This window comes from Theropithecus gelada, chromosome 6 (genome assembly GCF_003255815.1).
Source record: "Theropithecus gelada isolate Dixy chromosome 6, Tgel_1.0, whole genome shotgun sequence".
Lineage (NCBI taxonomy): Eukaryota > Metazoa > Chordata > Mammalia > Primates > Cercopithecidae > Theropithecus > Theropithecus gelada.
Genome location: NC_037673.1, coordinates 129,438,797 through 129,462,684, shown reverse-complemented (window position 1 = coordinate 129,462,684; position 23,888 = coordinate 129,438,797). Strand labels below are relative to the sequence as shown.

The 23,888-nt window shown below is 44.9% G+C and overlaps 1 protein-coding gene across 4 annotated transcripts in view; it reads right to left on the bottom strand.

Moving 5' to 3' along the window:
- HSPA4 (heat shock protein family A (Hsp70) member 4) overlaps nt 1-21,807 on the bottom strand; it is a 58,181-nt gene extending 36,374 nt beyond the window's left edge. For 3 of the 4 annotated variants that reach the window (XR_003119798.1, XM_025387418.1, XM_025387419.1), the window contains exons 1-4: nt 20,687-21,807; nt 6,713-6,770; nt 3,581-3,721; nt 594-716 (exon numbers count right to left, since the gene is read on the bottom strand). Coding sequence is in view for 3 of the 4 variants with exons in the window: in XM_025387418.1 (XP_025243203.1) it covers nt 594-716; nt 3,581-3,721; nt 6,713-6,770; nt 20,687-20,793 (429 nt within the window). In the remaining variant the exon portion in view is untranslated. The remainder of the gene's footprint in view (nt 1-593; nt 717-3,580; nt 3,722-6,712; nt 6,771-20,686) is intronic. The other variant, XM_025387417.1, reaches the window with a different exon arrangement.
- Between the last annotated feature and the right edge of the window lie 2,081 nt (nt 21,808-23,888).

Below are 23,888 nucleotides of genomic sequence, written 5' to 3'. Positions count from 1 at the left end.
CCCTGTGCTATGCTAGGCACTATGCTAGGTGGTGAAAAAAATCCAGGAAGAAGTGGGCAGGCTGAGATGAATGTACCTTGAAGAACAGAAGAGATTTAAATAGGCAGAATAACAAAGGAGGCCTGAGCAAAAGCTAAGCAGCAGAAGAGAGTAAGAAAATGAAGACTAGTTTCATAATTTTTTTTTTCTTTGAGACAGAGTTTCGCTCTTGTCACCCAGGCCGAAGTGCAATGGCACCATCTCGGTTCACTGCAACCTCAGCTTCCCAGGTTCAAGCAATTCTCCTGCCTCAGCCTCCCAAGTAGCTGGGATTACAGGTGCCCACCACCACACCCAGCTAATTTTTGTATTTTTAGTAGACATAGGGTTTCACCATGTTGGCCAGGCTGGTCTCAAACTCCTGACCTCAGGTGATCCACCCACCTCGGCCTCCCAAAGTGCTGGGATTACAAGCGTGAGCCACTGCGCCCAGCCTGACAAATTTTTTAAATAACCATTACAACCTGAGACAAAAAACTTTACTTGAAATTAGCAGCTTTCTTCTCTCTGCTTCTTCATGCAAATTCCCAATAATGTATAGGGATCAAACTCACCGAAACAACACAGTCAACTACAGGCTTCTTAAGCACACTTTCGGCTGTCTCCTTCAGTTTAGACAAAAGCATAGCAGTCACTTGCTCAGTGGTAAAATTTCGCTCTTCCTCCATATATGTCACCTGCAAGAAAACAACAAAAACAACAAACAGGCTTAGACTTATTGTATTTACTTCTTCATGTCCTAGTCCTAAAAGCTAAAATGAATAATGCCTCCCATTATCAACACAACATTATCTCAAGAGGGGGTTGAAAAAAAGCTAGTTTTGCAAGTTATACCTTGAAGGTCACTTTTAGTTTTTTTTTTTTTGGAGGCAGGGTCTCTCTCTGTCACTCTCTCTCTCTCTCTGGAGTGCAGTGGCATGATCACAGCTCACTGGAGACTTAACTTCCCGGGTTTAAGCAATCCTCCTGCCTCAGCCTCCCAAGTAGCAGGGAGCAAAAGCGCACATCATCACACCTAGCTAATTTTTTTTTTTTTTTCCTTGTAGAGACAGGGTTCTTGCTTTGTTGCCGATGCTGGTCTCAAAACTCCTGGCTTCAAGCAATCCTCCTGCCTCGGCCTCCCCAAGTGCTGGAATTACAGGCATGAGCCACCACACCTAGACTATTTTAGCTTTCAACCAAACACGATACTTGGAGATGAAGGACCACAATGTAAAACGACAAATCTTAAGAAAAGTTCCTTTGCAAAGGCAAATCAGTGTAGCTCACCATAACCCACACTGTCCCTCCATAAAGAGGCTGCTGGTAGAAACTATTTTACTATCTGACATACTATGTATATTTTAATGTGTTTACTGTTTATTATCCATCTCCACAATTAGGATTCAATCTAATATGAGGACATGCATTTGTCTGACTGTTCACTGCCATAGCTCCAGCACCTAGAACAAGACCTGGCACAATAAATACTGGTTGAATTAAATAATAAAAGATAGGCTGGGTGCAGTGGCTTACACCTGTAGTCCCAGCATTTTGGGAGGCTGAGGCGGGCAAATCACTTGAGGTCAGGAGTTCAAGACCAGCCTGGCCAACATGGTGAAACCCCCTCTCTACTAAAAACACAAAAAATTAGCTGGGTGTGATGATCCATGCCTGTAATCCCAGCTACCAGGGAGACTGAAGCATGAGAATAGCTTGATCCCAGGAGGCGGAGACTGCAGTAAACCTAGATCTTGCCACTGCATTCCAGCCTAGGCGACACAGCGAGATTGTCTCAAAAAATAAAATAAAATAAGTAACAATAATGAATGAACAAAGCTTCAAGATAAAGCCCTATTCCAGATAAAAGTCTGCAACTTTGGTAACAGTTATGAATTTTAAATGTTGAAAGACTGCCTAAAATAATCCCATCCCATCCCACATGCCCATATTCCCCAATTACAATCCAGAATAGAACATGTTGCTCTCTTCTTTTAGCTGCTGCCCTAACTCAGCTTGCGTGCCACCTTCTCACTCCCCAACCCAACCACAGTTTATTCTGGTTTAGAATTGAACAGCTCTTACTATACTGCATGATAAAGATAGGGAAATATCCCTCCTGGTGCCCTTTCTAAATTATCTCTTTCTTCCCTGCTATTTGCCTAATTCTGAGGTCAATTCCTCCACTTTTAGACTTGCATCTACTTGTTTCCCAAATCTTCTTCCTAGTCTTTTTCTTCTTTGGTTCTTGCAATGCTTATGACTAAATCTGCCAATACTTATCCTATTTCTTTTGTAACTAGTAAGTACTGCCCATTCCTTCACCTCCCTTTTTAACCCCTTTCTCTTTCCTGTGCTTCAGCTTCATCTTTTACTATCCCATTCAAACTGTCCTTAATTACCACAGATATTTTAAGTAAACCCAGTCATCATTCTTTAGTTTTCAGAATTTTTCACTTCTAAATACAACTAAATTAACGGCTACACTGCAACAGCAGACTACCTTCTTCTCATGGTTCTCAACATCTCCTGGCTTTCCAGCCTGTTCTCCTGATTCTTGGTCTCCAAAACCAAATATCGCCATAAACTCACCTGCCTGGAAAGCCAATCACGCCCCTACTCCCCTCTTGTGGATTCCTCTTACTACCTCTGAGTACAAGAAAGGCAAATGTGTCCACCCTATCCATCTCCCAGCCTCTTACCTCTTTTCTGTGATCAGTTCACTGCATACTTCACAGAGACTCCACTAGATGTACCAGAGATAAAGACCAAACTCACTTTTCCCCAGAAGAACATCTCTTTCTAAATTAAGTCCTATATCCAAGAGTATGTCCATCTATTTGCTAGTGACTTAAAACTGTGATTCCTGCCGGGCGCAGGGCTCACACCTGTAATCCCAACATTTTGGGAGGCCGAGGTCGGCAAATCACAAGGTCAGGAGTTCGAGACTAACCTGGCCAACACGGTGAAACCCCATCTCTACTAAAGATGCGAAAAATTACCCAAGTGTGGTGGCACGCGCCTATAATCCCAGCTATTTGGTAGGCTGAGGCAGGAGAAACACTTGAACCCAGGAGGCAGAGGGATTACACGCCTGTAATCCCAGCTACTTGGTAGGCTGAGGCAGAAGAATCACTTGAACCCAGGAGGCGTGAGCCAGGATCACGCCATTGCCCACCAGCCTGGGTGACAGAGCGAGAGTCCATCTCAAACAAAAAAAAAAAACTGTGATTCCTTTGCCTACTCTTCCAGAAGTCATTCCCAAAAATCACGCTAAAAAGGCCACTGCGCATCAGTGAGCAAAACAAGCAGCAATGGCAGTATTAACTTCAAATCATCACTATCCAGGCATCCAACCCATATTAAGAGCACCACCCACGGCTCCCAACCAAAATCCAGATCATTCAAAAAATGTCAAATAGTCTTCACCAGAAAAACACTTTTCCTAAGCATCTGTAATCATTTTCACTACAATCTGACATCAGAAAGGTACAGATAGATATTGAACTGATAAAATATAATACTGCATTTTAATTATAAGGCATTAACTTGACAACCTTACCTTTATACCTGTTAATCCTGTGGGCAACTGCACAATATCATATGCAAGGTTAGATTTTTCTGCCTCCACAAATGGATCAGAGAATGCTCGGCCATGGAATCTTTTAAATCCTTGGACTGTGTTCTTGGCATTCGAAATTACCTAAGAGAAAGAATATCAAAGAGTGGAAAAACTACTAATAATTTTTTTTTTTTTATTTCAACAGCCTCATATTAAATTAGCAACATTTTAACTTTATACAGTCTCCTTGGTTTCAGTTTCTTCAGACACTAAACTTTTCTAAATGGTGCCCACTAGCATGTGAAGTGAGGGATGAGGGATTTGCATGGGTCTCAGAGCGGCAGGGCTAAAAACAGAGCCCTGCTCTTCCTATATCCCATGAAGTCAGGTCATTACACTTGTGTAAGTATTTTCTGTTCCTAAACTTCTAGTAAATATTTACATAAAATAACTTGTAGCTTTTAAAAGTTGCCCATAGTTTATGGTTGAAAGTTTCCAGGAACCAACTCAGCAATACATAAATTGATTCAGAAATTCTAGTTAAGGCAGGGTGTCGTGGCTCACGCCTGTAATCCCAGCACTTTGAAAGAGGCCAGGGCCTCATTTGAGGTCAGGAGTACGAGACCAGCCTGACCAATATGGTGAAACACTGTCTCTACTAAAAATACAAAAAATTAGCCGGGCATAGTGGTGTGCACCTGTAATCCCAGCTATTCAGGAGGCTGAGGCATGAGAATCACTTGAACCTAGGAGGTGGAGGTTGTGCTGAGCTGAGACAGGGCCACTGCACTCTCAAAAAAAAAAAAAAGAAAGAAAGAAAGAAGTTCCAGTGAAACAAATTTCTCATAAAAGAAAAAAATATACTAAGTACACAAAAATGAACACAAAAGGATATTGGGAGACTATTATTTGTAACAGCAGATGCCTAGAAACAACCTAAATGGTTAGTAACAGGGAAATGCTTAAATAAATTATAGTATATTCATACAATGAAATATATAATACGTAAAAGTTTTCAGAAGGTGGTAAGACAAATGTCTATATGATTTTCGAATAATGGTTGAACAAGTGATTTTCAAATTCCTTACACTTTTTTATCTATGTTTTCTAATTCCTCTAGAATAAGCTATCACAATTTATGAAGGGAAAATGCTGACAAAAACATTCAAAAAATTCCAGAATGACCATGACCTTCTGCTTCAGATTTACAGGCTCCTCCTCCCAATGTAGAAGATGTAAAAAGCTCCTGTATCCCCTAGATGAAAGGGAACACACAGAAGTCCTTTTTTTGAGACGGAGTCTCGCTCTGTCGCCCAGGCTGGGGTGCAGTGGCCGGATCTCAGCTCACTGCAAGCTCCGCCTCCCGGGTTCACGCCATTCTCCGGCCTCAGCCTCCCGAGTAGCTGGGACTACAGGCGCCCGCCACCTCGCCCGGCTAGTTTTTTGTATTTCTTAATAGAGACGGGGTTTCACCGTGTTAGCCAGGATGGTCTCGATCTCCTGACCTCGTGATCCGCCCGTCTCGGCCTCCCAAAGTGCTGGGATTACAGGCTTGAGCCACCGCGCCCGGCCTTCAGAAGTCCTTTTGTGAAACAGATGAGGCCTCCCAAATCATGTCTTCCTTGAGTAAGCTGCCAAACAGAAACTCTGTAACACAATAACTGTATCAACCTAGAACTGGGCAGCCAGTTTAGTATAGTAACTGTTTCTCAATCATGAAAAGCAAGTTTAAAAAACAGGAGCCATCCACTCAAATTTCAGAAGGAAAGAGATCTCAAAATGGTTCAATATTGTCTACCTGCTATCTCCTAAAGAATCTCTAACACTGTGAAAATGAACTATAAAACATCCAACTTAATTAAAACCAATTGGCCAAGTACCACTTTTTTTTTTTTTTTTTTTTTTGAGACGGAGTCTCGCTCTGTCACCCAGGCTGGAGTGCAGTGGCCGGATCTCAGCTCACTGCAAGCTCCGCCTCCCGGGTTCACGCCATTCTCCTGCCTCAGCCTCCCGAGTAGCTGGGACTACAGGCGCCCGCCGCCACGCCCGGCTAAGTTTTTTTGTATTTTTAGTAGAGACGGGGTTTCACCGTGTTAGCCAGGATGGTCTCGATCTCCTGACCTCGTGATCCGCCCGTCTCGGCCTCCCAAAGTGCTGGGATTACAGGCTTGAGCCACCGCGCCCGGCCCCAAGTACCACTTTTTTAGGCTAATAAATTTTAAGCCCTGCCCCATTCAAAAACAGATTCACCCTATAGGGTTGCTCCAGGTTGAACCATAAGAAAGTCAAACATGCAACTCTTTAATTTTACAGATATCTCAGACACTTAGAATACAGAACTCTTGGGGTTCTGCTGCTCTGGTTATTCAGAAATCAGCAACTACATCAGGTTCCTGGTTTACAGAGTAAACTAATGGCAAGTCCTTTGATGTATTTATAGAGATATGCTTTCCTTCCTTGAGAAACTTGATTAATAAGATCAACACTTACCTTATATATGAGTAAGATGAAAGGCCCAACAAGACAGATTTAAGGAGCATGTAAAATATCAAGGAACAAGCAAGCCTTGCTTAACAAGATCTGGACAAAATACACCCTGGCAGTTTGCATTAAACAGATTATACTGCTAATGCTATTTTAAGGCTATGTGCTTCTCACTGACGCAGTGGTCCCTGGGTATCTGCAGGGGATTGATTCCAGGGCACCCCTTGAATTAGACCAAAATCCACAGATGTTCAAGTCCCTATACAAAATGACACAGTATTGGCCTATAACCTACGCACATCCTCCTGTATACTTGAAATTGTCTCTAGATTACTTATAACACATAATACAATGTAAATGCTATGTAAATAGTTGTTACACTGGATTGTTTTTATTTGTATTTTTTATTATTGCAGTGTTATATTTTTTCCCAAAAATATTTTTGATCCACAGTTGTTTGAATCTACAGATGCAGAACCCATGGAATTCTGAGGGCTGACTGTCCATGAGAACAGAGAACAGGTGTGTATGTCAGTTCTATACCCAGGGTCTACCAGTGCTAGGTACATAATGGGCATTCAACTACTTGCTGAACACATGGATGAACAGAAGAAATAAGTCAGTTTAGGAAAAAAAATGAAACTTTACCTGACTTTTAGCTGCTGCTCCAATTGAACGATTCTTAGGACCAAAAGAAATGCAAGCCCTGGAAGACAAAACATACACTTTAAGAACTAAATCTTACTGCAATGATAAATCCAAAAGCATAGCAGGCAAGATCTGAGTGTCAGCTAAAATGTCATATATTTTAATGGTACAAATCTACGATTTTGACCTTTCTATTGAGTAAATCTATCCATGGAACGGGTTGCCTCTTACAACTGAGTTCTGTCATTTACATGCTGGAGCACAGGTCTGATGTGATAACTACCTGTAAGAGAGGTGGACTAGACAGTCTCTACCATTCTCTAATTATTTTTCAAGTCTCTTGTTCAAAATCCCAGTATAAAATAATGTACCCTCATATCAATGTATCAATTAACATTTTTAAGACAGCTCATAACTTCACCAAGAATATAGTCTACAAACCCTGAAAACAACTCTCGCCCTATTAAATAAGTAAAAAAGTAATTTTTCCAAAACTAGTTTCCAGGCACTCAATTTTATTATTTTTTTAAGAGTCTCACTCTGTCGCCCAGGCAGGACTGCAGTGGCCCTATCTCAGCTCACTGCAACCTCCACCTCCCAGGTTCAAGTGATTTTCTTGCCGCAGCCCCCCGAGTAGCTGGGATTACAGGCATGCACCATCACGCTCAGCTAATTTTTCTATTTTTAGTAGAGACGGAGTTTCGCCACGTTGGTCAGACTACTCTCGAACTCCTGACCTCAGATGATTCACCCATCTTGGACTCCCAAAATGCTGACATTTAGGCGTGAGCCACTGTACCTGGCCAGGACTCAGACTTTCCGACAAGGAACTTCATCCCCACTTTTTTTTTTTTTTTTTTGAGACGGAGTCTCGCTGTGTCGCCCAGGCTGGAGTGCAGTGGCGCGATCTCGGCTCACTGCAAGCTCCGCCTCCCGGGTTCACGCCATTCTCCCGCCTCAGCCTCCGAGTAGCTGGGACTACAGGCGCCCGCCACCTCGCCCGGCTAGTTTTTTGTATTTTTAGTAGAGACGGGGTTTCACCATGTTAGCCAGGATGGTCTCGATCTCCTGACCTCGTGATCCACCCGCCTCGGCCTCCCAAAGTGCTGGGATTACAGGCTTGAGCCACCGCGCCCGGCCCATCCCCACTTTTGAACATTCTTCTAAATCACCAATTCATACAATATCTCCTGATTTAATCTATTTACTGCTTCTTTTAGCAAGGCGAAACTGAAACCTGCTTGAAGGTTAAAAGAAAAAACGCCGTGCTTATGCTCAAAAAGCGCAGTGGCTCACGCCTGTAATCTCAGCACTTTGGGAGGCCAGGGCAGGCAGATCACGAGGTCAGGAGATCGAGACCATCCTGGCCAACATGGTGAAATCACATCTCTACTAAAAATACAAAAATTAGCTGGGCATGGTGGCACGTGCCTGTAATCCCACCTACTCAGGAGGCTGAGGCAGGAGAATTACTTGAACCAAGGAGTCGGATGTTGCAGTGAGCCAAGATCGCACCACTGCACTCCAGCCTGGTGACACAGCGAGACTCTGTCTTAAAAAAAAAAAGGCATTAATAAGTAAATTTTGGCCGGGTGCGGTGGGTCACACCTGTAATCCCAGCACTTTGAGGGGCCGAGGCAGGTGGGTCACCTGAGGTCAGGAGTTTGAGACCAGCCAGGCCAACACGGTGAAACCCTGTCTCTACTAAAAATACAAAAATTAGCTGGGCGTGGTGGCATGTGCCTGTAATCCCACCTACTCAGGAGTCTAAGGCAGGAGAATTGCTTGAACCGGGGAGTTGGGGGTTGCAGTGAGCCGAGACCACGCCACTGCACTCCAGCCTGGCAACAGAGCGAGACTCTGTCTCAAAAACAAAACAAACAAAAAAAGGCGTTAGTAAGTATAAGTCAATTTTGGCCAGGTGTGGTGGTTCATGCCTGTAATCCCAGCACTTTGGGGGGGCCGAGGAGGGCAGATCACCTGAGGTCAGGAGTTCGAGACCAGCCAGGTCAACATGGTCTGTCTCTACTAAAAATACAAAAAAATTAGCTGGGCGTGGTGGTGGGTGCCTATAATCCCAGCTACTCGGGAGGCTGAGGCAGGAGAATCACTTGAACCTGGGAGGCAGAGGTTGCAGTGAGCCAAGATCGCGCCACTGCACTCCAGCCTGGGCAACAAGAGCAACACTCCATCTCAAAAACAAAACAAAACAAAAAAGCAGGCCGGGCGCGGTGGCTCAAGCCTGTAATCCCAGCACTTTGGGAGGCCGAGACGGGTGGATCACGAGTTCAGGAGATCAACACCATCCTGGCTAACCCGGTGAAACCCCGTCTCTACTAAGAAATACAAAAAACTAGCCGGGCGAGGTGGCGGGCGCCTGTAGTCCCAGCTACTCGGGAGGCTGAGGCCGGAGAATGGCGTGAACCCGGGAGGCGGAGCTTGCAGTGAGCTGAGATCCAGCCACTGCACTCTAGCCTGGGCTACAGAGCGAGACTCCGTCTCAAAAAAAAAAAAAAAAAAAAAAAAAAAAGCATTAATTTGGCTGGGCGCAGTGGCTCAAGCCTGTAATCCCAAGATTTTGGGAGGCCAAGACAGGTGGATCACTTGAGTCCAGGAATTCAAGACCAACCTGGGCAACACGGTGAAACTCTGTCTCTATTAAAAAAAAAACAAAAAAAAAAACAAAAAAAAACACACAAGGCTGGGCACGGCAGCTCACTCCTGTAATCCTAGCACTTTGGGAAGCCAAGGCAGGCGGATCATGAGGTCAGGAGATCAAGACCATTCTGGCTAACACAGTGAAACCCCGTCTCTACTAAAAATACAAAAAAATTAGCTGGGCATGGTGGCAGGCACCTGTAGTCCCAGCTACTCGGGAGGCTGAGGCAGGAGAAGGGCGTGAGCCCAGGAAACGGAGCTTGCAGTGAGCCCAGATCTTGCCACTGCACTCCAGCCTGGGCGACACAGCGAGACTCCACCTCAAAAAAAAAAAAAAAAAAAAAAACTTAGCTGGGCATGGTGGTGAGCACCTGTAGTCCCAGCTATGGCGGAGTCACAGGGTGGGGGTGGCTGAGGCAGGAGGATCACCTGAACCCAGGAGGCTGAGGCTGCAGCAATCTGTGATCATGCTATCGCACTCCAGCCTGGGAGACAGAGCGAGCAAGACCATAGTAAATAAATTTATCCAGGGTCATGCAATCTGAAAGCAATGAAGTCAGGACTGTAGGTGATGTCTAAAGCTTTGACTCTTATCCTCGCTGAACTCCTGATTCTTCCAAGTCAACAGAGTAAATAACAGCTCTGGAACCATACTGCCTTGGTCCAAATCTGACTAAATTAGATGACCTATTAATTTGGCAGAAACATAAACTTAAGAGCCCTGTGGAAACTGGTAGAATGCTGGGCCTCCCTGGGCTTCAGTGGTCCTTTACAACCAATGGCGAAGAACCCCTGTGAGCCAATCTCCCAGGGCAGCTACAGGAAGCCACACCTTCTATTAAATGACAGGAAGAACAAACATGGTATACCCTAGGACCTCATCAGAATTCCTCCAAATCCTAAGCTTTTGGGCCTAGAAAGTGCTGCGAGTAGCCCCTCAAAAGCAAAGGTGTCAAGCTCTGCCTTTCTGCAACTATGTCACCAATCACTAAAACAAATAAAATCTGTTTTAGACACTAGATGCAAATAAACAAAATCCTCAGTACCAAGTAAATGTCACTCCTCTCAAAGCCTATATTGCCCCTTAGGAAATTGCCCAAGGCAATCTTACCCACTTCCTCCACCTCAAAAAGGCTGCCTAGCATAAGCCTAACAATTGGCACACCTCCATCTTTCTAAATACCACCAGATCTAAATTTCTAAGGTATATCCCACCATAACCCCAATCACAACATAATGAAAGAGCAATGTTACTCATCTTCCATTGTTTCCTGCAGCCCTTTTTCAAACCTTTATCTCCTCAAAACAATTACATTTCCCAACTTTCCTGCAAATCCTGCTGTAGGGTTAATTTCCTATTCTACATCAGTAACTCTGAAACCGTCTTGCTTCCTATTACCTTCCTAACAAAACCAACTACCAACAAACAAAAATCTATATTCCTTAATATGGAACCTAAGGCTTCTCCCAACCCAATCCCTTTTCCAGCTGTATTTCATCCACACAATCAACCCAAGTTGAATAAAGTATCCCAATCTTCCTGCTTTTCTTATGTCACTTTTTACATCTGAAATGCCCAGTACCTTCATGTATTCTCTAGAAATGGCATCTATTTTGTCTGTAAAGCCTTCTCACCCCACCCCGACCCCCAAATAAAAAGTAATAATTTGCCGGGCGCGGTGGCTCAAGCCTGTAATCCCAGCACTTAAGGAGGCCGAGGCGGGTGAATCACAAGGTCAGGAGATCGAGACCATTCTGGCTAACACGGTGAAACCCCGTCTCTACTAAAAATACAAAAAATTAGTCGGGCGTGGTTACGGGCGCCTGCAGTCCCAGCTACTCAGGAGGCTGAGGCAGAAGAATGGTGTGAACTCAGGAGATGGAGCTTGCAGTGAACGGGGATCACGTCACTGCACTCCAACCTGGGTGACAGAGCGAGACTCCGACTCAAAATAAAAAAAAAGAAAACATGCATGCATTGCATGTGAATGTACTGTTGTTTAATGAAGCTTTTCAGTTGTGTGTGCGTGTACCAGGTCTTAATGAAAAATGTAAAATCCGAAGTCTTCTGTTACAGATACATGCTGTCTAATGAAGCAGCCATTAGCCACATGTGGCTATTTAAATTTAAATTATTTAAAACTAAATAAAATTTAAAACTCAGTTCTTACAGTCAAGGTTGCAGTGAGCTATAATCATGCCACTGCACTCCAGTCAGAGAGACAGAGTGAGACCCTGTCCCAAAAAAAAAAAAAAAAAAAAATACTGTTTCACCTACTGGAACTGAAACCCAGTCAGCTACCTTTAAAATTATCTATTGATGTGGGATTTAAAAAAAAAAAAAAAAAAAGTACTACTTCCATTAAAAAAGGACAACTGAAAACAGAGTATGATCAATTTGCTGAATTGGGTCAATATGTAAAACAGCGCCAGGCGTGCTGGCTCACGCCTGTAATCCCAGCACTTTGAGAGGCCAAGGCAGGCAGATCATCTGAGGTCAGGAGTTTGAGACCAGCCTGGACAACATGGTGAAACCCGTCTCCACTAAAAATACAAAAATTAGCCAGGCATGGTGACGCGTGCCTGTAATCCCAGCTACTCAGGGGGCTGAGGCAGGAGAATCACTTGAACCCAGGAGGCAGAGGTTGCAGTGAGCCGAGATTGTGCCACTGCATTCCAGCCTGGGTGACAGAGTGAACTCCATCGCAAAAAAAAAAAAGTAAAACAGCACAAATTGAAGGATTTTGAAAACTAAAAGCTTACATAAACCTAATATTTAAATGAGATGAATACTCAAAAATAATAACTTGAATATTAGCGCTAGCACTAGAACCTAATTCAATGCTTTTTAGTACAAGTTTACCGTAGAAAATTAGAAAAGTATGAAGAAAAAAAATAAAAACTATATATACTTCCACGACCCTCCCCCCACCACAGAGGGCCACTATTAACATTTAGGTAAATACTCCTATGTAATCCTAATAAATCTAGTAAGTCCTTAAAAAAAAAAAAGTAAAACTGATATACCACTATCAGTTTGCTTCTCCTCAATAAATGCTCTGAAAAGTCTTCAATGGCTGAATTATTCCTTGAGGATTTTGACGTGGAATAAGCATGACAAGAACATTCAAAGGAAATACATCTACTACTTTCCAGTCAACAAGAACTTTCAAATTTTGCACAGTCTACATCCCTGATCCCTATCCATAGCAGGAATCCTCTCTCATCCAAGCAGGTCAAGCTTCCTTGTTTCATAGTTCTCATTACAGAGCCTTCTGTGCCAGGTGGTGTGCTAAGCAGCCTACACTTGATAATCCTAAATTCTCTGAGAAATGGGATTCGTATAGAGGAAGAGCTGATTCAAGTCAAGTCAATGTGCCCAGAAACGTATTAGAGTCTATAATTCAAAATTAGGACCGTCAGACTCCAAACCCCATGTATACACACATTTTGGGTTTTTTTCTGGTTTTGAGACAGGGTCTCACTCCGTCACCCAGGCTGGAATGTAGAGGCTCCATATCTGCTCACTGCAACCTCCACCTCCCAGGTTCAAGCAATCCTCCTACCTCAGCCTCCCGAGAACCTGGGACTATAGGTGTGCACCACCATGCGTAGCTAATTTTTTTTTTTTTTTTTTGAGACGAAGTCTCACTCTTGTCACCCAGGCTGGAGTGCAATGGTGTAATCTCGGCTCACTGCACCTCTGCCTCCCGGGTTCAAGTGATTCTCCTGCCTCAGCCTCCCAAATAGCTGGGATTACAGGCACCTGCCACCACACCCAGCTAATTTTTGTAGTTTTAGAGACACGGTTTTCCCACGTTGGCCAGGCTGGTCTCAAACTCCTGATGTCAAGTGATCCACCTGCCTCGACCTCCCAAAGTGCTGGGATTACAGGCATGAGCCACCGTACCCAGCCTCTTTTTTTATTATTATTGTATTATTGAGACGGAGTCTCGCTCTGTCACCCAGGCTAGACTGCAGTGGCATCATCTCGGCTCACTGCAACCTCTGCCTCCTGGATTCAAGCAATTCTCCTGCCTCAGCCTCCTGAGGAGCTGGAACTATAGGCCCGCGCCACCACGCCCAGCTCATTTTTGTATCTTTAGTAGAGGCAGTGTTTCACCATGTTGGCCAGGCTGGTTTCAAACTCCTGACCTCAGGGGATCCACCCACCTCAGCCTCCGAAAGTGCTGGGATTACCGGCGTGAGGCACGCCTGGCCAATTTTTGTACTTTTTGTAGAGATGGGGTTTCGCCATGTTGTCCAGTATGGTCCCGAACTCTGGAGCTCAAGTGATCCCCCTACCTCAGTCGGCATCCCAAAGTGCTGAGATTACAGGTGTAAGCTACCACACCCGGCCCTGTTTTGTTTTGTTTTTGTTTTTGGGGTTTTGAGATTGAGTTTCACTCTTGTTGGCCAGGCTGGAGTGCAATGACGTGACCTCAGCTCACTGCAACCTCCACCCCCCGAATTCAAGCAATTCTCGTGCCTCAGCCTCGAGTGGCTGGGATTATAGGCACGCACCACCACACCCAGCTGATTTTGTATTTTTTAGTAGAGATGAGGTTTCACCGCGTTGTCCAGGCTGGTCTCAAACTCCTGACTTCAGGTGACCCGTCCACCTCAGCCTCTTAAAGTGCTGAGATTACAGGCATGAGCCACCGTGCCCAGCCCCGTTATGTTTTTTGTTTTTTTTTGTTTTTTTTTTTTTTTGAGACTGAGTCTGGCTCTGTCGCCCAGGCTGGAGTGCAGTGGCCGGATCTCAGCTCACTGCAAGCTCCGCCTCCCAGGTTTACGCCATTCTCCTGCCTCAGCCTCCCAAGTAGCTGGGACCACAGGCGCCCGCCACTTCGCCCGGCTAGTTTTTTGTATTTTTTAGTAGAGGCGGGGTTTCACCGCGTTAGCCAGGATGGTCTCAATCTCCTGACCTCGTGATCCACCCGTCTCAGCCTCCCAAAGTGCTGGGATTACAGGCTTGAGCCACCGCGCCCGGCCCGTTATGTTTTTTAAGAGACGATTCTCACTCTGTCGCCCAGTCTTGGAGTGTAGTACTCGATCACGGCTCACTGCAGCCTTGATCACTGACCTCAAGTGATCCTCCCACCTCATCCTCCCAAGTAGCTGGCATACCACCACAGCCTGTTAATTTTTTAAATTTTTTGTATTTAAAAAATTAAATACAGGGTCCAGGCTGGTCTCAAACTCCTCAAGTAATTCTCCTGCCTCGGCCTCCCAAAGTGCTGGGATAACAGGCATGAGCCACCACCGCCAGCCTTAATTCATTCCTACTTCTATACGTCACTCAAACTATCTGAATCCTTTATTCCATGTATTATCTAATCCTATTTGTTCAAGTCTCACTCCAGTCTTTCCTCATCACTTTAGCCTCCACTGCTTACATCTCCTTTGAACATATTTTAGGTCTGTATCACAGAGCCTTGTCCATAACTGGACTCTTTCTATTTACTGCTGCTGATGTTATTCATATTTTAACTACATTGATTACAACTAGACAGCAGGAATCTCTATCTTACACTTCCTCTATACTACACACAATGCCAAGTCGATGCTGCTTAACTCCTAAGAAGTACTCATACATTTGCTGTTTGACTGATATTGCTTTTCCTCCATTCCAAATTGCAGGGAGTTAATTCAAATCAAGTTTAAGATCTCTCTGTTCAGGCCGGGCGCGGTGGCTCAAGCCTGTAATCCCAGCACTTTGGGAGGCCGAGGCGGGCGGATCACGAGGTCAGGAGATCGAGACCATCCTGGCTAACATGGTGAAACCCCGTCTCTACTAAAAATACAAAAAACTAGCCGGGCGTGGTGGCGGGCGCCTGTAGTCCCAGCTACTCGGAGGCTGAGGCAGGAGAATGGCCTGAACCTGGGAGGCGGAGCTTGCAGTGAGCCGAGATCGCACCACTGCACTCCAGCCTGGGTGACACAGCGCGAGACTCCGTCTCAAAAAAAAAAAAAAAAAGATCTCTCTGTTCTAATCTTTAAGTCCTAGAAATTACATCCTTTTTCAGCCAGAGAATATCACTGTTTTCCCTTTCTTAAAAGAGACTATTGACCAAATATTTATGCACATTCTGAGAGGATATTATGAACAGCTGCAATTGGCACAGATCCTTTAAAAGGTATAGTTTCGATTTTATAGTGTATGTATAGCTGGGCGCGGTGGCATGCATCTATAGTCCCAGCTATTTGGGAGGCTGAGGCACCAGAACTGCTTGAGCCTGAGACGCGGAGGTTGCAGTGAGCCAATATTGCACCAGTGCACTCCAGCCTGAGCAACAGAGTGGGACACTGTCTCAAAAGAAAAAAAAAAAAGTATGCAGAACTACTCTCAGGATATTACGACAGCTGTTGCTCTAATTCACTTTCTTCAACAATTGGAGAAAATGAGCTTTTCAGAGAAACCGCAATAATTAGACGATCAAATACAACTAATAGGCTAAACTGGAATGGAAACAGAGACATTAATCAGAGTACTCTCTGGTTACTGCATTAGCCATGGACTACAAAGTACCAAAAAGGGCTGATACCAAACAGACCAAACAACTCATACTTTTGAGATTTGCAGTTCCTAAAAACACAGCAAATTCCTCAGTAATTAACCTTTGCACTTTAAAAGTACACAGTTGCAGAACCCAAAAGGTAAACTTCCATAGATTTCATCTTACTGACCTAATCTCATAAAAAATTAATAAAAAATATAATATGTAATAGTATCATTAGCAAATACTTTGGTAGTATTTACTGAACCCCAGGCACTATTCTGAGCACTATGGCAAGAAAAAGGTATGAGTTACAGTTTTAACTCATTATAATTCTCATAATCTCCAATGAAGTAGAGAAATCACATCTGTTCCTACTGCAAATTAATCCCTTATATTTGTGTAAAGAATTCTGGCAATATTACTGAAACTTTAAGTATATACAGTATATCCCTTACCCTAGCAACTTCACCTCTGGAAATCTACACAACAAAAATAAAAGCATTAACATTGTAACATAAATATGTAAGGCTACTTATTGAAGAACTATTGGTAACAGCAAAAAATTAGAAATAACCTGTTTGAATAAAACATGTTAGAGCCATAATATAGAATTTTACAGGCCGGGCATGGTGGCTCACGCCTGTATTCCCAGCACTTTGGGAGGTCAAGGCGGGCGGATCACTCGAGGCCAGGAGTTCGAGACCAGCCTGGCCAACATGGCGAAACTACGTCTCTCTAAAAATACAAAAATTAGCCACGTGTACGTGCATCATCACAACATTGCACTCCAACCTAGGTGACAAAGCGAGACTCTGTCTCAAAAAATAAATACTGGATCACTTCCCACCGCACCTAGATAAAAATCCTTATTATTATTTACAAGGCTCTGCCTAATTCCTCAGATTCATCTCACAGCATTCTCTCAAGCAGCTGCAAGAGTCATGGCTGCTTTTCAATATATCAAGCATGCAGCTCTTGCTGCTCAGGTCTTTCCCACTTGCTGTTCCTTCTGCCTGCAACAATACTTCCTCAAACCTACTGTGACCTCCAAGGTAAAATCCTACTCATCCTCAGGTCTCAAATGGTATTTCTTTCAAAGCACCTCCTATCCAACTTATTTTTGAGACAGAGTCTCGCTCTGTCACCCAGGTTGGAGTGCAGTGCATGATCTCGGCTCACTGCAACCTCTGCCTACCAGGTTCAAGCGATTCTCCTGCCTCACCCTTCAGAGTACCTGGGACCAAAGGTGCCGGCCACCACACCTGGCTAATTTTTGTATTTTTAGTAGAGACAGGGTTCCACCATGTTGGCCAAGCTGGTTGCGAACTCCTGACCTCAAGCGATCCTCCTACCTCAGCCTCCCAGAGTGCTGGGATTATAGTCATAAGCTATCGTGCCAGATCCTTCCATCCAATTTAAATTAGACCAGCTTATTCTATACTCTCACTGTATTCTGTACTTTTCCACCTTGCCCTTTACCACATTAATTACTATATATTTTTGTTTAGCATTTGGTTTAATCCACCAGCCATGTCCATAATAACATGATCTTATTTGTTCACGACAGTACCTCCAGTCCTTAGAAAAATGGCTACCACATCAGAGGCACTCAACATCTGATAAAATGAAGGAAGCCTAAATTGGGTGGAAAATCAAGGGTCTCTTCTGGATGAGACTCCACTGGCTCCTCAAAAACCTAATCCAGATTGTTACACCGACAATCTGAAAACGAGGTACTTCCACCATAGCAAACCCTCTAAGACTTACATCTCATTTCCACTCTCACATTAAAACAAACCCACAACATGCAGTCTTTTTGTATGTATGAGCTCCGAATCCCTTCCTCCATAACCGCTACCAAAAAAATAAATCAACCTTCCTGCTACCATTTTCTATTTAGCCCAAGACTCCAACACAGAGTAATCAAAGTGAATCAAAGTCATACAGTTCAGAAATTACTTGAAATGTATGGCATGCCTGTATGTCAATGAAAACTAGGAAAGAAAATATAAAGAAAACATGTAAGGAAAATTAAAGTATTTAAATGGAATTTTCTTATCACAATTTCATGGTGTATGGGGTCATACATCAATGTCTTTGAGGCAAATTTTTTATTTGAAACAACTCAGTTTCAAATACAATTCATGGTATAATTGTTGCAGCTACTGTCTTTCTAAAAGAAAAACAGAAGCACGGGATAATAATCTAAAAGAAAGGATAGGAACACTGTTCTTCCCAATACTTGGGATTCTCTTCCTGTGCCTCCTTTGGAGCTAAAGTGTGTTCAATCACAGGGCAGGAAAGGACCAAGCCACTAAATACATTAACTCAGCGCTTTAGCCTTTTCAGTTCCTTGGGGGAGACATTTTACAGACCCAAGAAAACATGGATCCAAAGATATTCTCAAATAAATACTAAATTGCTTAAAAACAAACTTTAATGCTTAAAAAAAGAGCACGATACACTTCCCTGGAGATGCAAGTTAGACTACCTATTGTTAAAAAGTACAAATAGGGAAAATAGACTGCTAAAGGGCACAGGGCTTTTGGGGGGAGTGATGAAAATGTTCTAAAATTGATTACAGTAATGGTTGCATTGTTTTGTGACTACACTAAAAATGATCACTTCAACTGGGTAAATTGTATAGTATATGAATTAAACCTTAATAAAACTGTGCCGGGTGCAGTGGCTCACTCCTGTAATCCCAGCACTTTGGAAGGCCAAGCTAGGCGGATCACTTGAGATCAAGAGTTCAAGCCCACTCTGGCCAACATGGTGAAACTCCGTCTCTACTAAAAAAGACAAAAACTAGCCAGGCGTGGTGGCACACACCTGTAATCCCAGCTACTTGGGACGCTGAGGCAGGACAATCGCTTGAACCCAGGAGGCAGAGGCTGCAGTGAGCCGAGATTACACCACTGCACTCCAGCGTAGGGAGCAGCGAGACTCCTTTTCAAAAAAAAAAAAAGAAAAGAAGCCTTAATAGAGCTGCTAACAAGACTAAACTCAGCAAAGGGCCGGCAAACTACAGTTTTGGTTTCTGGGATGAGTTTTCAGGGGAAGCACCTGGGTTAGGAGGTGGGGAGGGTGCAGAAATTTGACAATCAGAAGGGAAATGTGAGACTTCTGAACAATCTAGTTTGGCTGAAACCTGCTGAAGAAATGTGACAAAAATTCAGGGTGAAAATAATGGACCTTAAAATTGAGTCCCTGGGGCCGGGCACCGTGGCTCACGCCTATAATCCTAGCAGTTTGGGAGGCCGAGGCGGGAGGATCACTTGAGGTCAGGAGTTCAAGACCAGCCTGGGCAACTCAACGAAACCCCGTCTCTACTAAAAATACAAAATTTAGCCGGGCTTGGTGGCACGAGCCTGTAATCCCAGCTCCTCAGGAGGCTGAGGGAGGAGAATCGCATGAACCCCAGAGGCCGAGGTTGTAGTGAGCCGAGATCATGCCACTGCAGTCCAGCCTGGGCGACAGAGCGAGACTCCACCTCAATCAATCAATCAGTAACAACTGAGCCCCTGAACAGGGCGCGGCAGTTCATGCCTGTAATCCCAGCACTCCGGAAGGCCGAGGCTGGAGGGCTGGTTGAGTCCAGGAATTCGAGACCAGCCTGAGTGAACATAGTGAAACCCCATTTCTACTAAAAATGCAGAAAATTAGCCTAGCATGGTGGCACAGGCCTGCAATGCCAGCTACTCAGGAGGCTGAGGTGCGAGAATCACCTGAGCCAGGAGCCAGGGAGGTCGAGGCTGCAGTGAACCAAGATCGCACCACTGCCCTCCAGCCTGTAGCCAGAATAAGACCCTGCCTCAAAAAAAAAAAAAAAAAAAAAAAGAATTGAGACCCTGAATGGAAAATACAGAACTTCTTACAAGGTTTTGTCTAAGAACATGACAATGGATTAAAATGTATCTACATGTATTCGAAAGGCAGACTCTTTTACTGTAACCAATGAATGACCTGAGTGACTCACCATTTTTTAGAGCTATGTCTGTGCTGGTCCCAAAACTTACTATGGGTTCTAGAAGTCAACGAGGGCCCTTGAGCCACTAACAATAGTGGCCAACACGCTGGTTAGAATGCATTATCAGGAAAGTGCAACCCTATTGAGGGGTTAACGCGCACAAAACAGAGGATGACCCAATATAGTACAATACCCCGAAATAATGTGGAAAACAAAAGCGACTGTAAAGTTATCGTAAGAGCACCGGTTTTATTAAATTCCTATCCGTGCCACCCCAATCTCAAGATCCCGAGTCCATCCGGAATCCGAGCCTGAGGCTGCTCCAGCTCGCTCTCTTCCGGGCGCTGCCCCGCCCCCACTCACGTGGGACGCTGACCGCTCCACGGTCTCGAGGCTGGCAAGCCCCAGAACCCATTCAATTCAACTATTATTAAGCGCCTGCTGTGTGCAAAGTTCTGAGCTCTCTGTTGGACTCACAAGACTCAGTACGACCTGGGCCTGGTCTCTGCCCTCCAGAAAAGGACCGCGATCCGTTTATATCCTACGCCTGCAGTCCTTCCAGTTCCTATCCGTGCCCTCCGCTGGTCCGCGTACCGGCCAGAAGCCTTCCTCAGGCCGGCTGGTCACCGGGGAAAAGGCCTCGCGCTTAGCACACACCCACGCTCATAGTGGGTCGCGGCCCCTAGTGTCCTAGTACCCAGTGGGGGTCCCTGACCCACCGGGACCTCGGCTTGGAACGGAGGAGACTCCTCGGCCCGCGTTCCCCAAGCAGCGAGGGTCCCAGACTGGAACAAGCATTAGCTCCTCACCCCAGTGCACGCGGCCGGCCCGGCCCACACTTACGGCGTGCAGCGGTCGCTATACTCATTAGCGATAGTCTCGATGCCGCCGGCGCGGGCCACAGCGACGTAGCAGCTCTGGAAGCCCAGGTCTATGCCCACCACCGACATGGCGCTGGCTACTGCTCGGGCTCGGGCCCGGGTCCGGCCACCGAGACAGGACACGGACCCCGGCGGGGCTAGCGCGTGGAAAGCAGGCCTCTTGGGCCGAGGCTACTGAGGGGCGTGCGGCGTCCACGCGAGCGCCTAGGTCCTTCCAGTGGGGACTGCAACCGAGACCGCTGCTCAGGCCGGCTCCGGCTCAGTGGCCGCAGAGGAGGCGCCGGTAGCGGGGGCGGAGAAGATCTCGAAAGATCTCGTTGCGACGAGAGCTGAGCCGAGGCACGAGAACTACGAAGGAACGGAATGTTCTCGCGATATCCCGGCTCAAGCGCTTTTCCCCTTCAGGTCCCGCCCCCAGTACGTATGAATACGTCACGTCCTGGCTCGAGAACCTGGGAAAGGACTGGGTGGCTAAAAAATGGATGGGAGGTGCAATTGGCCAACCGAGCCTGCGCGTGGAACCCGCGGCGCTGCACAGCTGCATGGAAATGTGGAGCACCTCCCTTTCCCGTAGAAAGTAGGCGAGCCGACTTGAGGGACTATACTGAGGAAGCGCTGCGGCCTACTTCCGCCGTTTTTTTACTCTCAAAGACACTTCCGGTAGTGGGGTGTCTTGCGTTCCACCTTGTCGGGCGCCTGGAATGAGACGCGAGCTGTTCTGCAGATCCCACAGGGTGCTTTCTGTTCTTATCCCCGGTAGGGGAGAAGGCCGCCGTTGGAACGCGGCCCTTATGTCCTGTTCTGTCAAGAGTCTAAGATCACACCCTCACCAGCGGAGGGAAGGAGCCCACTCCTAGCCACACCACCTTGTTTTCTTTCGCTCAGCCTTGTCGCGCCGTTCTCTAAGCCACTCGTGTCCTTAGATCAGATTGAGGGGCCCGCAGGATTTAAGCCTTTAATCCCCAGCACATTCCAAGCACCTACCCTGTGGTAGGCCCTAACCTGGGTGCAAGGAACATAGGCAAGTGATACGCTGCCTGGCCTGAAAGGTCCGCTCAGACCTTTATATGAAGCTAATAAATCTTAAGCTTCAGGACCCTTCGCTTGCATGGCCTCCTGGGAGAACAGGCAGTTGCTGAGAGTTGTGGAGAAGTTCCTCATAAGAGGAGTGTGGTGAGGGAGGGGACTGGGTAGCGGTAATCCCAGGAGGGGTTTAGATTGTAACTAGTTCAGGTTCGGTCCATCTTTCCTCTTCGGTTTTACAGTGGCTTCCGTGGGATCGACAATTTCTTGTTCATAGAGTTTCGGGTGTTTTTCTCCAGTCCTGTTACTGTAGACTGTAGAAAGCATGGGCCCCAGGGATTAGGAAGCAAATGTATGTAAGCATTTCTAATAAGTTACCCAGAGAGATCTAAGAAGGAGGATCTGAATCTCCAAGTCTCTAGTAATGTGTTGGGATTTGTCATTTTAATTATTTGTTTTGTTTAGGGCCCCCCAGTGGTATATAAGTTTCACCTCTACAAAACCAGGATCATCCCCATCATGAGGGTGGCTAAACAAGTAAAGGTGACCCCAGTACAGAAGGGCAAGTGCTATATGCACAGAATGGTGGAGACTAGGACAACTTCCCAGAAAAGGAAAAGGCTGTGTTCAAGTTTGAAAAACTAGCAATAGAGACCATAGTTTAAGGACTAAAAAGAAGTTCTCTGTTGCTGGAGGGTACACCATGAGTTGAAGGTCTCAAGGCTAGAGTACCTGCCCTTCAGCCATTTTAAAAGTGAATGAGCAAAGAAGAAATTACATTGTCCTGGTATGCCCTTCCCTTTAAATACCTGCATTTCCTGCCACCTCAGGAGGTACTTCACTTTATAGGAGCAACCCCAAACCCGGGTTGATTACCATTAAAACTTGCAAATGGCCACACATTTCTCACATTTTGCCTAATTAAAACCTGTTTTTGCGTCAAAGACAAGTACCAGGTGCTACCTGTAAAAGGGTACTGGGAGTAAAAAGAGTGGAGGCAGCAAGGAGCAGCCTTTGGAAAAACGAGAGCAGGGACATATTTGTACGTTGTATACCCGTGTTCATAGTAGCTTATTCACAGCAGCTAAAAGGAGGAAACAACCCACATGTCCATTGACAGATTAATTAGTTTTCTAAATTTAGTGTATACACGCAACAGTACATTATACAGCCTTGAAAAGACAAAGGAATGAAAGTCTGATAAATGCTACAGCATTAATGAACCTTGAAAATATGCTAAGTGAAAAGTCAAATCAAAAATATCAATATTTTTTTAAAATTTTTTTAATTTTATATTCAGAATTTAATATGATTCCACTTGTATCAGGCACCTACAATAGACAACTACATAAAGAGAGAAAAGCGGTTTCACGAGTAGAGTGAAATGGAGAGTTTAAGGGATACAGAGTTTCAGTTTGGGAAGATGAGAAAGTTCTGGAGATAGATGCTGGTGGTAGTTGCATAACAATGTGCATGATCAGTGACACTGATTTGTACATTTAAAAATTATGAAAATGGTAAATTTTATGTATATTTTAATCATAATTTTTTAAAGTTTTTTAAGTTAGGTTGACCTTGACCTTCCTTCCTCTGTCTGTTTTTCTCCTACCTAGGGGCAGTATCAGTAATACCAAGGACACTGTTGACCTTAATTATGACACAGTCCTGTCTCCATCTGTTTATCTCAATTGTTAATCACTGAGCAAACAGCCCGAGCTGCCTATGCTAAATTGTCCAGTGGACCTAAAGATCACTGTGTTACTGCCTGTTTCTGCCTTCCGTCTATTGGAAGACCTCCCTAGGTCTTAGCTAAATTGATGAAAAGTACACCCATATGTTATTGTGTTCCAACTTCATACCTCAACTACCTTGTTTGCCTTGGTTCTGCTTTCAGTTTAAAATACCACCAGCCCTATCAATCTTTTTAATGATTTGTCCTTCTCAAAATAAAACATAACTACCATCAGTCACAGAGAGTACTCATCCTGCTATAAATAGTTTCCTGGATCATCAAACTTATAGCTCAAGAGATTATTCTGGGATATTTAAATAAATGAAGTCAGGAAAAGGTTATTTTAGAATCCTGAGGAATCTAAAGTGGCAAGTTTCCAAGAATCACAATTGTGAACCAACAAAGTGTC